Source organism: Phascolarctos cinereus, unplaced genomic scaffold (assembly GCF_003287225.1).
Source record: "Phascolarctos cinereus isolate Bilbo 61053 unplaced genomic scaffold, phaCin_HiC Scaffold_4;HRSCAF=312, whole genome shotgun sequence".
In the NCBI taxonomy this organism is placed as follows: domain Eukaryota; kingdom Metazoa; phylum Chordata; class Mammalia; order Diprotodontia; family Phascolarctidae; genus Phascolarctos; species Phascolarctos cinereus.
In genome coordinates this window covers 140767734-140785951 of record NW_027555847.1, presented here as the reverse complement: position 1 = coordinate 140785951, position 18218 = coordinate 140767734, and the positions used below count along the sequence as shown (strand labels likewise).

The window sequence follows — 18218 nt, the reverse complement described above, 5'->3', positions numbered from 1 at the left end:
GAGCAATTTGTTATTTTAAATTCTTTTGAGATTACAATGTTTATTTATTCATTCTATATATATTCATCAGGCACCTGTTGTGTGTTAGTGTTCCATGATTCATAGCAATATGGTGCCACTGGGAGAATACTGGTGCTGGAATGATGGGCTTTTGCAGTAGCAAATACTCAATAATTGAAAACACTTCAACATGTACAAACTATATCAGATTGCTTACTGTCTCAGTGAGTGGGAGAGGAAGGGAAGGAAGGAGGGAAAGAATTTGAACTCAAAACTACATAAAAAAGTTTTTTAAATGGTCTTAACATGCAAGTTGGGGGGGGAAAGAAAACATTGAAAAAAAAAAAAGGAAAACACTGTTCAGTTTTCCAAAAGCAATTCTGCTCAATTATGGGCCCAGATCATTGTCTTAGCTCCAGCACCTATCCAAGATAGACAAGTTGATGAACTAATTCAATCAGCTGCTTGTCATCGGATGGATAATGTGTAATTTCACTCACTTTCTTTTTCTATGTAGATGGTTAGGCCAGTCTTTTCATTACTGCAGATTTCACAGAGGTTTCCTAGGGTCTTGGGGCTTATTGTAATACTTCAGTGTCATCTGTGAATAAGAAAATGTGAAAAATCTCATTTATTCTAAAGACTCAGCACAGGATCTTCTAGAGAGGATAGAGAAGCCTTGCCCTTGTTTACATAGATTATTGCTGGGATTAACAACTCTAATCCAAAACTCCCATCATTGTTTGTTGAATTGTGGAGGCCATCAGAAAGTGAAGTAAAGAAGAGACCACACACTTTGGACCAGGTCCTTGATCTTTATCTATACAGTAGGAATAATAATACTTGCCCTGCATCTATCACAGATAGTGCTGTGGAGAGGTTCAAAACTTAGTTCAGGCCCTCATTTCTTCTTACCTAAATTATTACAATAAACTCATCCTTCACACAGCTATTCTAATAATTATTTTTTTCTGTAGTAATTTTCCTAAAGAACTGTTGTATTCGTGTTACCTCTATACTTAAAATTTTTCCTTGGCTCCTCATTGCAGGTAGAATAAAGTATAATCTCTTCATTCCAGCATTAGTAACTTTAACTTGGAGTCCAATCTGACTCCAAGTTACCCGTCCATCTTTATCACATATTACTCTCCTTCACTGCCCACTCTAGACCTCCACCTGCCAGACCGAGTAATCTGGATCAGCGATCTCTATCTGCACCATTGAAAGAAGTGGGGAGCTGGGTAGTTTCTCCTCATCCTCTACAACCTACCAATGAGCAGCAGGAATGTAAACTAGCAATATCTGCAGCCACTGAAGAGAGCCACACAGTTATCCCTTCCCTAAATAACCCTCATTGACTCAATGCCCCGTTCCCAACAGGTATAGGATACTCATGTCAGCTGGATACTGACTCCAAATCCCTACCTCTTCCATTTTAAATATGTTATCTCATTTGATCTCAGTGAGGTAGGTGCTATTATTATCATCCTTCTTTTGCAGAAGAGGAAATTGAGGCTGAGAGAAGCTAAATGATTTTCATAGGCTCACACTGGACTTTAATACTCCACTTTAATACTCAAATCTACTATCCCCTTAGTAGGAGATCATCTGCCTACCATTACTCCCCAGGATACTCTGAGCCTTGCCATCTTCCCTGCTACTATCTTTGTCTAAATATTCCCTGGTCTTTCAATCTGTCATGAACTCAACATAAAATATGAACCAATTTTTATGTGTTCTATTCCCTAATTAAAATGTGAGCTCCTTGAGATCAGGGTGTGTCTCAGCTTTCTATTTGTATCTGCAGAGTTTAGTATAGTGCTTGGCACATGGTACCTGTCTTTCCAGTGTGAGCCTATGCAAATCATTTAACTTCTCTCAGCCTCAATTTCCTCTTCTGCAAAAGAAGGATGATGATAATAACAGCACCTACCTCACTGAGATCAAATGAGATAACATATTTAAAGCACTTTGCAAACCTTAAAGTGTTGATAGAAATGTTATTCCTACCCTCTCCTGCCCCATTCCTTTGTTTGTATTTAGGCGTTGCCCATTTCCCATGCCTGGAATGGACACCATTTGAATGGACCCACTCCACTCCAGGCCCAGCTCATATCTTGCCAAAGCTCCTCTCTTCATTCAAGATGCCTCCTACTCCCATAAGCCTTTCTAGACCTTCCTCCCCTCCCTTTCGCACAAGTGCTATCTTCTTCTTACATCTTATAGCACTCTAGAGCCTTTACACTAAGCTGAATATCTCCTGTATCACAGTTATTCATGTCTTTGATCTATTAGTGTATAAGCAGGACAGCAGAGTTGGGGAGGGAGACTGGTGCAGAGTCCTGAATTAAAATCCTGCTTCAGATGCTTACTATATGAATCTGGCTAAGTTGCTAAAACTTTGTCTCAGATTTCTCATCTGTAAAACTGTGGTGATAAGAGCACTCATCTCATAAGATTATTGGGAAGTTTAGATGAGATAGGTGTGTGATGTATAGCCACATATAGTTATGATCTCTTACTATAATATATCTACCTCAATACAAGGCCTTTTACATAGTATAGATATTAATACCTATTTACTAGAACAAAATTCAAAGCACTTTCTAAATAGTAAAATACTATTACCAGCATGTTACATGTGAAATGTTGATGAAGTCAAACTTTAAATATTATGAATGCTCTACATAAGAAGGGCTGGGTGAAGAATTTCTACGTATTTTGACATTAAATGGACATGTAAATTATTTGTAAAAATCCACTGGTCACTTGTGGCTTTAAAAAAAATTCAGACACCTTTAAAGAAACACCACCAACCAACCAAGCAGCGCTTACAGGTGGGTCTCTAGGGAAAGCGACTTGTACTTTTTTTGTATATTTAAATACTCGCTAGAGTTATACAACTTCGGGACCCAACCACCCTTCTGGTGGCTTCTTACCAAGTAGAAGAAAAAAAGGGGAGAAATCAGTCGCTAGGCTGAAGAAGCGAAACTACAATTCCCAGAAGGCACAGGAGCAGAACCCTTGCGTCCAATTACCCCGTCCTAAGCGCCGTGCGTGGTTCTTGTCCAATAACCACCCCCGGAAAGCCCGTGTGAGGAGCAGCGGTCCAATGAGCACCTCAAAATAGGCAGGGTGAGGAGGAGCCAATGAGGGGGCCAGTTGCTGGCGGAGGAAGACGCCAAAGACCGACTTCGAAGCGCCCAGTCCGGGCCATCTCCTCTTTTCCACCTGCTTATCCAGGTGTGGGAGTCCATGTCCCCACCTGGGAGCGCGCCTCGGTGAGCGCGCCCTGAAGCCCACCCTGGAGTCTAATGCGGAAAACGAACCGGAGCCTCCCATGGCGTCCCGTAGCCTCCGGGAGCCCCCTGTCTCCAACACGGACAGCGACACGGGGGACGAGGGCGTGCGCGGCACCTGTGATGACGCCTCCCTATGCAAGAGGTGCCAAGGGGCCCGGGGTCCTGCCGGGCCTTCGGGGTGGGGGTGGGGAGCGTGGCGGCGGCGGGAGCGCGGGCGAATGTGGTGGGGGGGCGGGGCGGGGCGGGGCCGGGAAGGGGCGGGGCAGGGCAGGAGGGAGCTGTCCCGGGGCATCCTCGAACCCCGCGCACCTCGCAGGTGGCCCAGGGAGTCCTAGTCTGAAACTCCATTCTCTGCACTAGTCGCATTTTGTCGTCTGTAAAATGACGAATTGAACCCACGCCATGCAAGAACTGAGGATCACAGAATTTCCGAGAGGGAAGGGACCTCGGCTGCCGTTAGTCAAAGACATATCCGAGTGTAAATTCTCCATTATGAAGCACCATGCAGGAGATTATATGTAGCCCGAACACATCACCAATCTAGGCTATCCATTCCATCCTCGGTCTGCTCTAAATGCTGCTCTGTTTTCTGACTTCAAGTCTAAACTTGCTTCTTTTGCAACTTCTACCCATTGAACCTAGTACTTTGCCCTGGGAGCAAACAGAACAATTCTAATCCCCATCCTACATGACAGCCTTTCAGATGCTTGGAGAAACCTATCATCCCCTCAGCCTTTTCTACTCCGGGTTAAACACTCACAGCTTCTTCATCTTATTGTCATTTGACATGGACTCAGAGCCCTTGGCTTTCTTATCCTCCTTTGGAGCACTCCAGCTTATTTATCAGTGTCCTTTTTAAAATGTGGTGACTAGAACTGAATATATTATTTTAGATATGGTCTCATTTGGGCAGGGTACAGTGGGACTATTACTTTCTTATTCCTCAAATATATGTCTCTCAAGGTAGTTCAAGATTGCTTTAGCTTTCTTGGCTACTTTATCTTACTTTTGATTTAAAATGCATTTATAGTACACTAATAGTCCTGAGTCTTTTTCAAATGGTTTACCATTTAGCCACTCCTTTCCCATCTTTTAAAGTTAATATCTTGATTCCAAGTATGACTTCAGAGTTAAGTAGAAAATTTCATCTTAGAGTCAGCCCCGTTTTTTTTCATCTGTCAGTGGTTTTTTTTGCATGCTGACTGTCATCCAGTGTGTTAGCTCACCCTCTAGCTTTGTGTCATAGTGGTGTGACCCTGGGCATTATTTTACTTCTTAGCCTCAGTTTCCTCATCTGTAAAATTGGAATAATAATAATAATAATAATAATAATAATACTTCAAAGATTGTGAGAAAAAGATCAGATAATATATATCAAGTACTTTGCAAACCTTAAACTGTTGTATAAATTATAGCTTATGAGGGATAGAGCCTGGATTTGTGATTTATTTGTTTAGGGAGATTCCAGGTGAGGAAACTCCCTTTACCCATAGAGGTAAGCACCTTTTCTGCAACTTAGTGTTAGAGAGTGCCCTGGAACACTGAGAGGTTAAAGGACTTGGCCAGGGTCACACATTCAGTTTATGTCTGTGGTATTCTTGGCTTCAAGGCCAGTTCTCCGTCCATTACTTCATGCTGCTTCTTCCTCTCTCCTTAGCTATATTTATTATTGCTTTCTCTATTATCTGCAGATTGGATAAATACCATTTATCTGTTTATTCAAATAATTGATCAAAATGTTTAACAGTTGTGAACACAGCACTGGAGACTATCTTCCAACCTGATATGGAACCATGAATGACTGTTAACTGTTCTTTGGGTTCTGCCATTCAGTCAGTGGCCAAGGGACTTATCTTATTTTTTTTCATCTTAAGTATGTTTGGTATGCACTAACTCTTGATTAGCCATTTTTATTCTTCTCTTTCCTCTGTGAAGGTCATTTTCTTGGGCAGAGAAAACAGAAATACAGTAGGAATTAACAGCTCTGCCTCTGTCTTCTGTCACTTACTGTTCTTTCTTCCCCAAGCAGCAGTTCTGTCCCTTTTTTGATTCTCCTCTTTCCTCCAGCATAGTTAAAAACACACACACATTTTTGACTGTCCTTGGCTAGCTTCAATTCATTTTGAACTTTAAAAATCCTGACGTTCTTCTCTCTCTTTTTTTTTCATTCTTAAAAAAATTTTTGTTACTATGAAAGGACCAAATATGTTCATGCACAAAGAAAAATGGAAAAAGAATATGAAACTATGAATTTTTCATGCAACTTTTAAAAAAATATATAATTCAATGTTAGTTTTAAAGCTGTTTTGCTAGTCTGTCTCTCAATTTCCTTCTGTTTTCTGCCTTGACACAACATTCTACATAAAGAATTGCTGTGCTTTGTATTCTTTGTATATCTTCCTTTTCTTCTTTCTTCTGTATATATTCTTTTAAAATCTTGGTTGGTTTGTGAATTCTCTTTGAATTGATACTTTTAGAAAAATTCTGTTTTTCTTCTTCATTGTATTTCTTTTTATGTCTCCAGATTTTAATTTTGAACTTGTTGGACTTGATTGGACTTGTTGATTTGAAGGTCCTTTATAGCTCTAAAAGTTGTGGTTTTCTGCATCTGGCATTTGGCCATTGGACCATTCTATGAGTCTTGGTGATCCTTTTTAAAAAAATGAGATCCTCAGATACTGAATCTCTGGGTTAGGCTGATGAAGAGTTGAGAGGGCAGTAGAATCATAGAATCTCAGGAATCAGCTAATCTCATTTGTCTCTGAATAAGAATTTCTTTTTCTAAACCTTTAGCAAGAGGGTCATCCAATCGTCATTTGAAGGCCTTCAGTGATCAAGAAATCACTTTGCTGATGCATCCTATTATACTTTTGGATAGCTTTAGTTGGAAGATTTTCCATGTAATGTTGATCTGTAATGCCTACCTAGTATTCTTAATTCTGCCCTCTAGGGACAAAGCAATACAAATCTTTTTTTTTTTTTTAAGAATAGTTTTTTGTTTATTTCTTTTGTTTTTGCATAGACCAAAATTTCCCTTTGAGATCCTTCCCCCTCTATTCTCCCAGAGAGCTATTTAAAAAAAAAGGAAAAGAGGAAGAGAAAAAATACCAGCAAAGCCGATCAATATATTGGGAGAATGTTCCACATCTGTAGATCCTCCATCTCTGCAAAAGAGTGGCCAAGCCGAAAGAGGAACTTTGGCCCTTTACTTTGGGGCCAAGCTTGTTCTTTGTTATTTTGTAGCATCTTCTGATGCCAAGTCCAGTGCTTTTTTCACACTACCATGCTACCTTTCATTATAGGTAGGTTGCAAGTATGTAATACCTGTTTTTATAGTGAAATAAATTAAATCTTTATTTATCTCAATAATAGCATTTATATAGTGCTTTAAGAGCTGCAAAGTTCTTTACAAATATTATCTTTTATTCATTTATTTTTTGGGCTAGGCAGTGGGGTTAAGTGACTTGCCCAGGGTCATGCACTAGTGTTAAGTGTCTGAGGCCAGATTTGAACTTAGGTCCTCCTGATTCCAGGGCAGGTGCTCTGTCCACTGTACCACCTAGCTGTCCTTCTCTTTTTCATCTTCACAAAAACTATAGGAGGTAAGTGCTATTATTAGCCCCATTTTACAAATGGAGAAACTAAGGCAGGCAGACATTAAGTAACTTGCTTAGGGTCACATGGCTAGTAAGTGTCTGAAATAGTTCCAAGTCCTGTGCCTCTACAGTGTAAGTCATTGTGGGGAGAATGGGAGTAATAATAATAGCAACTACAATTTATATGTAATGCCTACCAGGTGCCAGGCACTGTACTAATAACTACTTTGTAAATATCTCATTTGATCCTCAACACAACTCTGGGACAGGTGCTATGTTATTATCTCTATTTTAAATTTGAGGAAACTGAAGAAAACAGAGATTACCCAAGGTCACACAGTTAGGAAGTATCTGAGACTGTATTGTATTGTGCTGTCTACTAGACAGCGGTCAGCTGGGTGGCACAGTGAATTGAATGCTGGGCCTGGAGTCAGGAAGACCTAAGTTTAAATCCAGCCTCAGATACTTACTAGTTGTGTGATCATGGCTAAGTCACTTAACCTTTTTTGCCGCAGTTTCTTCATCTGTAAGAAGAATGATAGCACCTACTTCTCAAGGATGTTACGAGGATCAGATGAAATAATAATTATAAAGTACTTACATTAATGCCTGGTATATAGTAAGTGATTTAGAAACATTCCATATTATTAGTAGTAGTATCATCATCATCATCATCGAATGTAGAATGCTAAGCTGGGGGTTTAGTAGAACTAAAGTCCTTAGGTAGGTAGAGGTGGGATTGATATCTGTCTGAGAAGTATGTATTTTGGCAGCTGCCTGCCTCACAGTTGACAAGTTGAGAATCCTGGTAGTAAGCTGGCATACCTAAGAGACTTGGTAAAACATGGACTGTCTTATTCATGGTAGATATACATTTGGAATCAAAAAGTATTGTTTGAGTATGTGTAAATGCTCTCAAAGTTCTTTCTAGTTCTAGATTTCATTGATATCTGTGGACTGGATGCTGCCTAGTGCTGTGAAACGTTCAAAAGAAATGATACAGAATAGTTTTTGTTTTTAAGGACCTAACATTCTAATGGGGCAGGCTGAACCTTTGTATATAAAACAAACATCAGCAAAAATTAAATGCTTACTGTGTACCAGGCACCATACCTGGAGATGGAATGTTAAATTGTGGTACCTACAGTAAATGAAGTAGAAGTTTCACAAAAGGAGAGCTCATTGATAACTAGAATAAACAGCTGTTGTTGAGTCACGTTCAATTTTTCTTGACCCTTCTATCCTCCACTATCTTCCAAAGTCTGTCCAAGCTAGAGTAGACAGAGAAGGCTTCAAAGAAGAGGTGAGATATGAGTTGAACCTTATGATATGATGCAGGTAGGATCTAGATAAAGGAGGCTTTTTAGGTGTGGGACACATTAGAGTCATGGAGAGAGTTTTCAGCATGACATGTGTAGCCTTTGGTTTGTGAGTGGATCTGGCTGGTCATACTCCTGTCCAGATTGTGTATTTGGAAGTAATAGAAAATAACGGTGAATAGAAAGGCTGGGCCAGATATAGAGAGCCTTGAAAGCTGAATAGAAGATTTTAAATTACTTGAAAGGAGAAGGCAATGACTATACAGACATAATCTATATGAAATTGCTTGCCTTTTCAAGGAGGGGAGCAGGAAGGGAGGGAGAGAATTTGTGTATACATATACACACACACACACACACACACATATATACACACACACATTCTCTCACACTCTCACCCTCTCATTCTCTCCCTCTGTCACACATACATGTACACACACACACACACACATGAATGAATTGGGGAAGAGGAAGATGAGGAACTAAAGTGCTATGATGTGCCAGGCAATTTGTTTAAGACAAAAGTGAAATGGTTGCTGCCTTGAAGCAGCCTCTGTGTGTGTGTGTGTTTGTGTGTGTACACATATATACTATATACAGAATGAGTACAAGGTCTTTTTGAGAGAGAATTTACTGGTGGAGAAAAAGGAGGCCAGGAAAGTATAGGAGGTAATCTTTGAGCCGAATCTTGGAGGAAGCCAGGGATTCTAAGATATGTAGTTAAGAAGGAGGTACTTTCCTGGCATGGGGCACTGTCAGTGCAAAAAACCAAGGAAAGAGGAGTGTTGGTGTGTATAACACTGAGTAAGTTAAATGTTTGAATCACAGTACACGGAGAGGGGAGGAGGAAGACTGCAAAGGTAGGAAGATTGAAGCAGTTTAAATGACAGAGAAATTTATGTTTGGTCTTAGAAGTAATAAGTATCCACTGGAGTTAGAGTAGGAAAATTACATGATCAGATCAGTCCTTTAAGAAAATCACTTCCTGTTCTGTGTGCTGTATTCTAGCCAAACTACTCATGATCTCCCTTTTATGTATCATTTGTTTCCCAAACCTGTAATGCCTTCCGCATCCAAATACCCTCCCCCCTTTTTGGGTTGGGAGACAGGCAGCCTTCACGGATTACTGGTTGACAGTGTCACTGCACATTGGTCAGAGGTTGCAGACTGTATAAAGACTATTGGATTTGGCAAGTTGGAAATTATTGGTTACACTTTGAAAGAACAGCTTCGGTATAGTGGTGGTAACTGAATTACAGCAGGTAAAGAAAGGAATGAGTATATAGGAAGCGGAGATAAATTCAAGGAGTTTGATAGGATACTTCAAAAGGTAAAGTCAAATAATAGCTATATATATATATATATATATTTATATAGTGTTTGCCAATTTTAAGGTTTGCAAAATGCTGTATATGTTATTTCATTTGAACCTTACAACAACCCAGTGAGGTAGGTGCTATTTTCATCTCTATTTTACAGATGGGGAAACTGAGACAGCAGTTAAAGTGATTTATCAAAGCTAGCAAATACCTGTGGTTGAAATTGAACTCAAGATTTCCGAGTCCAGCACTATTCACTGTACCACTAGCTGCCTCATTTAGTTTTTCCTTAAAGATTAGAGAGAATTGAATTTTAAAAGGTGAAAGGGGAAGGCTCTGCTGGCAAGGGAGAAATTGAAGGTGTTCAAGAGGGAGGTCTAATTTTGGGCATGAAGCTCTTAGAAGAAGTGGAAAGGAATGGGACTTAGAATACTAATATAGTAGTTTAGTTTTTATTTTCCATTTGAATAAATATTCATTGGGGTATAAGGAGTAACCACTATGTGACAATAGTTCAGGACTCACTTATCTAGAAATAGGGTATAGTTAGAACATTTCTGTGAATTTAATCATTTTTATTGTTGTTTAGTTGTTTAATCACGTCCCACTCTTCTGTGACCCCTTTTGGGGTTTTCTTGGCAGAGATGTTAGAGTGGTTTGCCATTTACTTCTCCAGATCATTTTACAGTTGAAGAAATGAGGAAAACAGGGCTAAGTGACTTGCCCAGGGTCACATACCTAGTAGGTGGCTGAGGCTGGATTTGAATGTAAGGAAATGAAACTTACTGACTCTAGACCAGGTGCACTATCCACTGTGCCACCTAGCTGCTTCACATTTAAGAACAGTTCAGACTGTATTTCATCTTTAAAATATTCTTTCTTCTAATAGGGGTTTTTAACCTTTTTTTGTGTCATAGAAACCTTTTAGTAGTCTAGGGAAGCCTATAGATTTATTCTCAGAAAAATGTTTTTAAATGTATAAGATAGAATACATATGGTTACAAAGGAATTCAAGTATATTGATTATGCTTTTATGAAAATATAAAAAAAGTTCACAGACCCACTAAGTTAAGAACTCCTATAAATCTAGTGTTAAATAAGTCCTCTAATTAGTCTTGAAAGAGTTAATTCAATGTCCAGAAATATCCACATTACTGAACATAGTGTTTGCATATGACAAAATCTGGTTCTAGAATATTTGTTCATATTAGATTGAGTTAGATCTAGGAAAGAGAAACAAATGTCTTACCAAAACTTAACATTAAACATCAGCATAAACCAACTATACTTGCTTAGTAACTATGCTTAAATTAATTTAAGAAGAGAAACCTCTTCCTTTGTGCCTGGGAGGTGGTGGAAAGGATATGTTTATAGTTATAAAGTATATACATGAAAAATTTCTTGCAGGATCATCTGAATTTAGTAATATTAGGGTAAGAATTGGAACATTTAGGAGAGAAGAGCAAGTCTGGATTAAGCAGACTTAGTGAGATAGAGATGGATGAGAGAGCTGAGGAGGAGAAAGGCTCTAAGAGCTAGTTTTGAATTTGTGGTCTTCCAGGTCAGTTTGGTTCTTCCTCCTTTTTGAGCAGTACTGTCTCTCATAAGGAAATGAGACTCCTGAGAAAGTACACTTACTGGTATTTTTTGTTTTCTGTTGTTACATAATTTTCCCTTGAGTGGCATTAGCTACATCCTAGACACCTCAAATTCTGACAGTAAAGTTTTAATTTTTTTTTTTTACTAAATCTGCTGCTTTTTGTCATCTCTTCCAGGTTTGCTGTAAGTGTCGGTTACTGGCATGACCCTTATATTCAACATTTTGTGAGGCTGTCAAAAGAAAGGAAGGCTCCTGAAATTAACAGAGGCAAGTTTACCCTTGTCGTCAGTCGTTTGTTAAGCTTCTTTTTGCTTTTGATATTATAAGCCCTGGATGGAGAACTTAAATAATGGCTAAGAAAGACTTCTGTTGTCAGGAGAAAGAAGGGGACAGCTAGCAAATGTTCTTTGAGATAAGTAATTAGTGTCTCATCAAACTTTTAGACACAAAGATGGTGTTCTTAGGACCTCACGTTGGGAGTGCTCTCTGGTTTGCAGAATATCTGTGTGAGTTTGACAGGTTGTTCTTTGCCAACTTTTCTGTAAACAGCATATTCCATATATGATGGAAATGCTTAGAGCATATAGTTTGAGGTAAAATAATTTGGTTAAATATTAATTTGTCTTAAACACTAATAACTAAAATACTTTATAGTAATTATCTTTAGGTTCACAAAGTAGTCTTAATTCCCGATACAGTATTTGTTTATTTTGGTTAGAATGTCTTTGGATGAAGATTAGGATTTTTATTCTGTTGTTTTCCTCCACAAACCCTTCAAATCTATTTCTGTCCCTGAAGAAAAATTCCTTAAGACAAAAACCTCTTGTCATTTTCCAGGTGTTTTGTGAATCTAATGTGTTTTGTTTGATGGTCGTTTTATGTAATTTTATTTCTTTGGAATTGTCATAGGGTACTTTGCTCGGGTTCATGGTGTCAATCAGCTGCTAAAGGCTTTCCTAAAGAAGACAGAATGCAATTGTCAAGTTATAAATCTTGGTGCTGGAATGGATACTACATTCTGGATATTAAAGGTGACTTAAGTATAAATGCTTCTCATGGTCCCTTTTAAAGTGACATGGTTCAGAGGTTTGCGAGGCTAAGTATAATAATAATGTACTTTATGCCTGGTTAGGATTGATTAACATTCTGTGGCTTTGAAAGCACTTTCATAGACATTATCGAGTTTGATCTTCATGCTGTCCCTGTCGTGAGATGCTTCTGTTGTGATGCCTGAAACAAAGTAGTTACTTCACGCCATAAATGTTCATTGAACGAATGAAACTCCCTTTCATGGGGAGGAAACTAAGACACCAAAGCTGATTGGCCTAAGAGTATGGATGAGCTTATTCTTTGTATCTTTCACAGTATGGTGCATGTGGAAAGTACTGAAATAGTCCATGAATGTTGACCTCTTGCCCAGGCTCACATGACTACTGGTGGTTCCCTGTTGGGTATATTTTCGTTATACCAGTTCCTCTGAAGAGACTCCTGTTTAATTTTTATCAAGATTTGAAAAATTTCCATTAAGTTTTCTTAGGCATATAAAACTAAAATTTCCAGTGCCTAAGTTCACCATAACATCGTAGACATAAAGATGAATTTTAATGCTTTTTAAAATTTATACTCCCTCATTAATTTAAAAAAAAACACTTTTTTTTGCTGTTATGTTTTCCTGTTACTTTCCTTTCCACAAATATACTTCCACCTTCCCTTTTCAGAGAACCATCCTCTGTAAAAAAAGAATTTTATAAAGGGGAAAAAAGGGATTCAACAGAATTAACCAGCTGAATCTAACATTATATGTAATGATCCACCCATATCCATGGTTTTCCCTATCTCTGCAAAGATTTTTCATTAATTTTAAAAGTTTTATTGATTTCTTTGTTTTTTACATTCCAATTTTTTTTTGGTGAGGCAATAGGGGTTAAGTGACTTGCTCAGGGTCACACAGCTAGTAAGTGTCAAGTGTGTGAGATGGGATTTGAACTCAGGTCCTCCTGACTCTAAGGCCAGAGCTCTATCCACTGCACCACCTAGCCGCCTCCAATTATTTCTTAATATACACTCCCCAACCACTTCATTTTTTGTAAAAAATGTCAAGTAAAGCCAACCAATACAGCAACCACATCTGTCTTTCATATTCAACATTTGGCATCAATAGTTCTTCCTCTCCTGTCCCCATACCTTCCACTTCTGCAACCACTTGAATTTTCTACTGAGAGGAGGGAAAAAATGGTTCATTATTTGTGCTCTGGACTGATCCTTGCTTTTAATCTGTTTCATCTGCCTTTTTGTGTGGCGGTTCATTTACATTATTATAGTTGTATGCATTATTCTTTCTGGTTCTTTCTTCATTCTGCATCAGTTCCTACAAGTTGTCTTGTGTCTGAATTCCACTTTCTTATTAATTTCATCTTCATCTTTGTCTGCATTCTGTAACTAATCAGGATACTAAACTAGAATTAGAATACCTGGATTCTGGTCCTGAATCTGTAAGTGACTTAACAGTTAATTCTATTTCCATTTATTGGCCTTAAGTTCCTGAGATATAAAATAAGGAAAACAATACTAGCTTAATTCAAGGTTGTTTTGTGGATCAGATGAAATAATATATGTTAAAATTTCTTGAAAAAAATAAAAGTTTTATAAAAATTTGAAGCATTAAGCTAAAATGTTCTCTGGTTGTCTGAGCTTCAGACCCCTTAAGACTATTCTTTACTAAGGAAAACAATGACTTCATCATTCCCTTAAGTGTTTTTAACCTTTGTCCCTTCCTACTGTTTAGATGTTCTGCTTTTTTGATCTGCCAAAAATATGCCCTTTCTTTAAATTATCTCTCTCTTGTAGATGCTTTTTTTCTAAGACAATGCTTTCAGTTCAGTTAAAATATCTATTTCAGGCTTACTATCTGTATGACCATGGGCAAGTAATTTTTCCTCTCAGTTCCCTAAATAACTTTCTAAAATTATGGTGTACAGACAGTTGCTGACCTGCAAAGGTGGAACATGTTTTTTAAGGGTTGGTACTGTGGTATCATCATGTTGTCAGGTATTACAGCAATTGTTGCTTCTAACATGAGTAATACTTTATATCTTTAGTGGGTCATACACACTTTACCTTTGTTGGTTTTAGCATGACAGCTGGGCTGGTTGCTTTGTTTTTAATTCTCTTTTCTGAATAGACTCAGAAGGAAAGAATTCCTTTAAAGCCTCCATTCATATCAAGAAGCAACATTGTTTAAATAATTAGAGTGAAAAGATTACTAAACTAGGAGTTGAGAGGCCTTAGTTTTGTCTCACCTCTGCTTCTAGCTATGTGTATTACAACATATAAATATATTAGGTAAGTCATAGATTCCTGTTTTTGGTTCAGTTGAAAGTATTGAGTCTGAAATAAAAATTTATTCTATATGTGAACATTGGATTCTGTTCGAGCAGCTTTGGAATTGACACAGTTCCCTACAAACTTCTAGGCTAAAATCAATTTGGGGTTTCATCTGTGAACAGGAGAATACTCAGCTGTAACGGGAGCAAGACTGAGGCTCCGTCTTGAAGAGAAGCGGTATGTGCTGCTTCCCTGGGAAGGAAGCCCATTGTTGCTTATTGGGGCTGCCCTGAAGTACAGCCGGCCTTCACTGTGCCTGGCCTCAGACTGTTTGCCCAAAGTCTTGTTGCCTTGGCACCTCCTTCCTGGGGCCTATTGCCCCCCCTCCCTTTCATAGGAAGAGCTCCTTCTGATACTTTAGTTGGGATCGCTTCTGTGTCCCCACTCCCATTCCAACTGTTTCTGTCCTAGGTAAAAGAATTTGTAGTAGTATAGACCTTAGGTATTGCCCTGGTCACCCCCAAGATAAGAATGCAAGGTTCTAAATCTAGAAATACTGTGGAATGCTACATAGCAACAGTACATTACAGCTCACAGGTAAACATTTGACAGTGGAAGCACTGAGACTTAGAGAAGGAAGTGTCTTGGACAAAGTTATGTAGCTGGGATATGGAAGAGCCTGGGCTTAACCCTGCCCTTCCAATTCCTAAGCCCATATGCTTTCTCCAGCATCACCCTGCCTCCCTAGGTGACTTCTAGAGTCCCTCCAGTTCTGAGGTTCTGTGGTTCATTTTTTTTTGTATGAGGCAATTGGGGTTAAGTGACTTGCCCAGAGTCACACAGCTAGTGAGTGTTATGTGTCTGAGTCTGGATTTGAACTTAGGTCCTCCTGACTCCAGGGCCAGTACTCTATCCACTGCACTACCTAGCTGCCCCTCTGTGTTTCATTTTTAAGATGAGGAAGCAGCACCGCGGAGATATTGATTACTTCTCCAAGTTTATAAAGTTGGGAGAGAATTTGGTTTAGAACAGGGGTGGGGAACCTGTGGCCTCAAGGCTACATGTGAGCCTCTAGGTCCTCAAGTGCAGCCCTTTGACTGAATCTGAACTTCACAGAACAAATTCCCTTGATAAAAAGATTTGTTCTGCAAAACTTGGACTCAGTCAGAAGACCACACACAAGGACCTAAAATACTATGTGTGGCCTTAAGGTCGCAGGTTTGCCATCCCTGGCTAGAACCTAGGTCTTGATCTTCATCCCAGTGCTCTTTTTACCACCTCTCACTTTTTAAAAAAAAATTTATTAATTTATTTTGATTTATTGATAATCACTTCCATATGCTTTTGAGTTTAAAATTTTTCTCCCCCTTCCTCCTCACCACCCTCCCCAAGATGGCACACAATCTGATATAGGCTATACATTTACATTCCTATTAAACATATTTTCACATTAGTGGTATTGTAAGTAAAAACTAAAACCAATAGGAGGAACCATCAGAAAGAGGAAACAAAACTCAACAGAAGAGAAAAAAAATAGCAATTCAACTTTCATAGTTCTTTCTTTGGATGTGGATAGCATTTTCCATCATGAGCCTCTGGAGATGTCTTAGATCCTTGTATTGCTGGAAAGGGTTAAGTTTATCAATATTAGTCATCACACAATTTGGCTGTTATTGTGTACAATGTTCTCTTGGTCCTGCTCATTTCACTCAGCATCAGACCATACAAGTCTTTCCAGGTTTTTCTGAAGTCAGCCTGTTCATCATTTCTTATAGCACAATGGTATTCCATTGTATTCATATACCACAACTTGCTCAGCCATTCCCCAATTTATGGGCATCCTCTCAATTTCCAATTCTTTGCCATACCACCTCTCACTTTAACTGATTATTTGCCAGTAAAAGCTTCTCAACTATGAAGTGTTGAGAAAAGATTTTGTGAAGAGAATATTAAACATTTGCTGTCTATGGTTACTAACACTAAGGGGCAAACAGAAGAGATTTAATCTGCACTAAGAAAACTCTTCTGCATACACAGATGATGCCATTTCATCTTGTCTTCTCTAGTAGATTTCCCCCTCTTTCATCCTCATTCTCAAATAATCTTCAATCTCTACCTGTCTATTGGCTGCTTCCCTTTTACCTTTAAATATGCCAATATCTTCTCCATCCTCAAAAAAACCCTCTTTTGATCCAGCCATCCCCAGTATCTATTGTTATATCTCCTACTTTTCCTTGCTAAACTCCTGGAGAAGGCCTTCTGCAACTGATACCTCCACTTCTCTTTTTCTCACTCTTTTCTTTCTTTCTTTATTTTTTAGGCAGTTGGGGTTAAGTGACTTGCCCAGTGTCACACAGCTAGTAAGTGTCAAGTGTTTGTTCTGAGGCCAGACTTGAACTCAGGTCCTCCTGACTTCAGGGCCAGTGTTCTATCCACTGCACCACCTAGCTACCCCCTCACTCTTTTCTTTAACTCTGCAGTCTAGCTTCTGACCTTATCATTCAACTGAGACAGCTGTTTCCAGAGTTACCAGTGATCTCTCAATTGTCAGATCTAATGGCCTTTCCTCAGTTCTCATCCATCCATCTTGACCTCTCTGCAGCCTTTGACACTTCTATCACTCCTTATTCATCCTCTCTTTTCTCTGTATTTCTCTGACTCTGCTCTTTTCTGGTTTTCTTACCTGTCTTGTCACTTCTCAGTCTCTCTTCTGGATCTTCATTTTTGTTGTTCTTTCTGATAGTAGATGTCCTTTAAGGCATGTCTTAGGCCCTCTTCTCTTCTCCCTCTATACCATCTCATTAACTGCCATGGGTTCATCTATCTTTCTCTAGATGATTCTCAGTTCCAGGTATCCTGCCTATTGGATATCTCAAAATAAATGTCCTGTAGCATCTTAAACCCCATGTAACCAAAATGAGCCCTCCCCATTCCTAACATCTCCTATTACTGTTGAGGGTACCACCAGTCTCCCCCAGTCACCCAGGCCTGGCATCCTTGATTCTTTACTCTGCCCTCCCCCATCCAGTCTATTGCCAAATCCTGTGAATTTTCCCTTTGTAACATCTTTCATAAGTGCCCCGCTTCTTTCCTTTGACGTTGCCACTACTGTGGTATAGTCCCTCATCCTTTCATGCTTGGACTATTGCAGTAGCCTATTTGTTGATCTCAGTGCCTCAAATCTCTACCAAATCAAGTCAATTCTTTACTCAGCTATAAAATTGATCTACTTAAAGTACAGATTTGACCATGTTACACCTTGTTCAGTCAACTCCATTAGTTCCTTATGACTTCCAGAATCAAATGTGAAATCCTCTGTTTGTCTTTTAAATCCTTCATAACCTGGCTCCTTCCTAACTTTCCATTATTTTCACACTTTTCTCCTCCCTCCCCCTTCCATGTACTCTGTGATCCAGTGACTTTGGCCTCTTTGCTGTTCCTCACTCAAGACCCTTCATTTCATGACTGCATTTTATTTTGACTGCCTCTCTCCCATGCCTGGAAGTCTCTCCCTTCTCATATCTGTTTGAATACTTCTTGGGATTAATTTGGGATCCAGCTAAACTCCTACCTTCTTGAAGGAGTCTCTCCTGATCCCCCTTAGTGCTAATGCCTTCCCTCTTAAGATTATTTCTAATTTATTCTCTTTCTTGTTTGAATAGAATTGTTTACATGTTGTCTTGCCCATCATACTGTGAAGCTTCTTGATGGCAGCAGTTGTCTTTTTTTTTCCCTCCAGCTGATGCTTTCCCTTATCC

The 18218-nt window shown here is 39.0% G+C and overlaps 1 protein-coding gene across 2 annotated transcripts in view; it reads left to right on the top strand.

Moving 5' to 3' along the window:
• The first annotated feature begins 3121 nt into the window (after window positions 1-3121).
• LCMT1 (leucine carboxyl methyltransferase 1) overlaps window positions 3122-18218 on the top strand; it is an 88272-nt gene continuing 73175 nt past the window's right edge. Inside the window, exons 1-3 of one of the 2 annotated variants that reach the window (XM_020995558.2) lie at window positions 3122-3444; window positions 11312-11403; window positions 12046-12167. In XM_020995558.2, the coding sequence (XP_020851217.1) occupies window positions 3341-3444; window positions 11312-11403; window positions 12046-12167 (318 nt within the window). In that variant the 5' untranslated portion in view covers window positions 3122-3340. The remainder of the gene's footprint in view (window positions 3445-11311; window positions 11404-12045; window positions 12168-18218) is intronic. The other variant, XM_020995556.2, reaches the window with a different exon arrangement.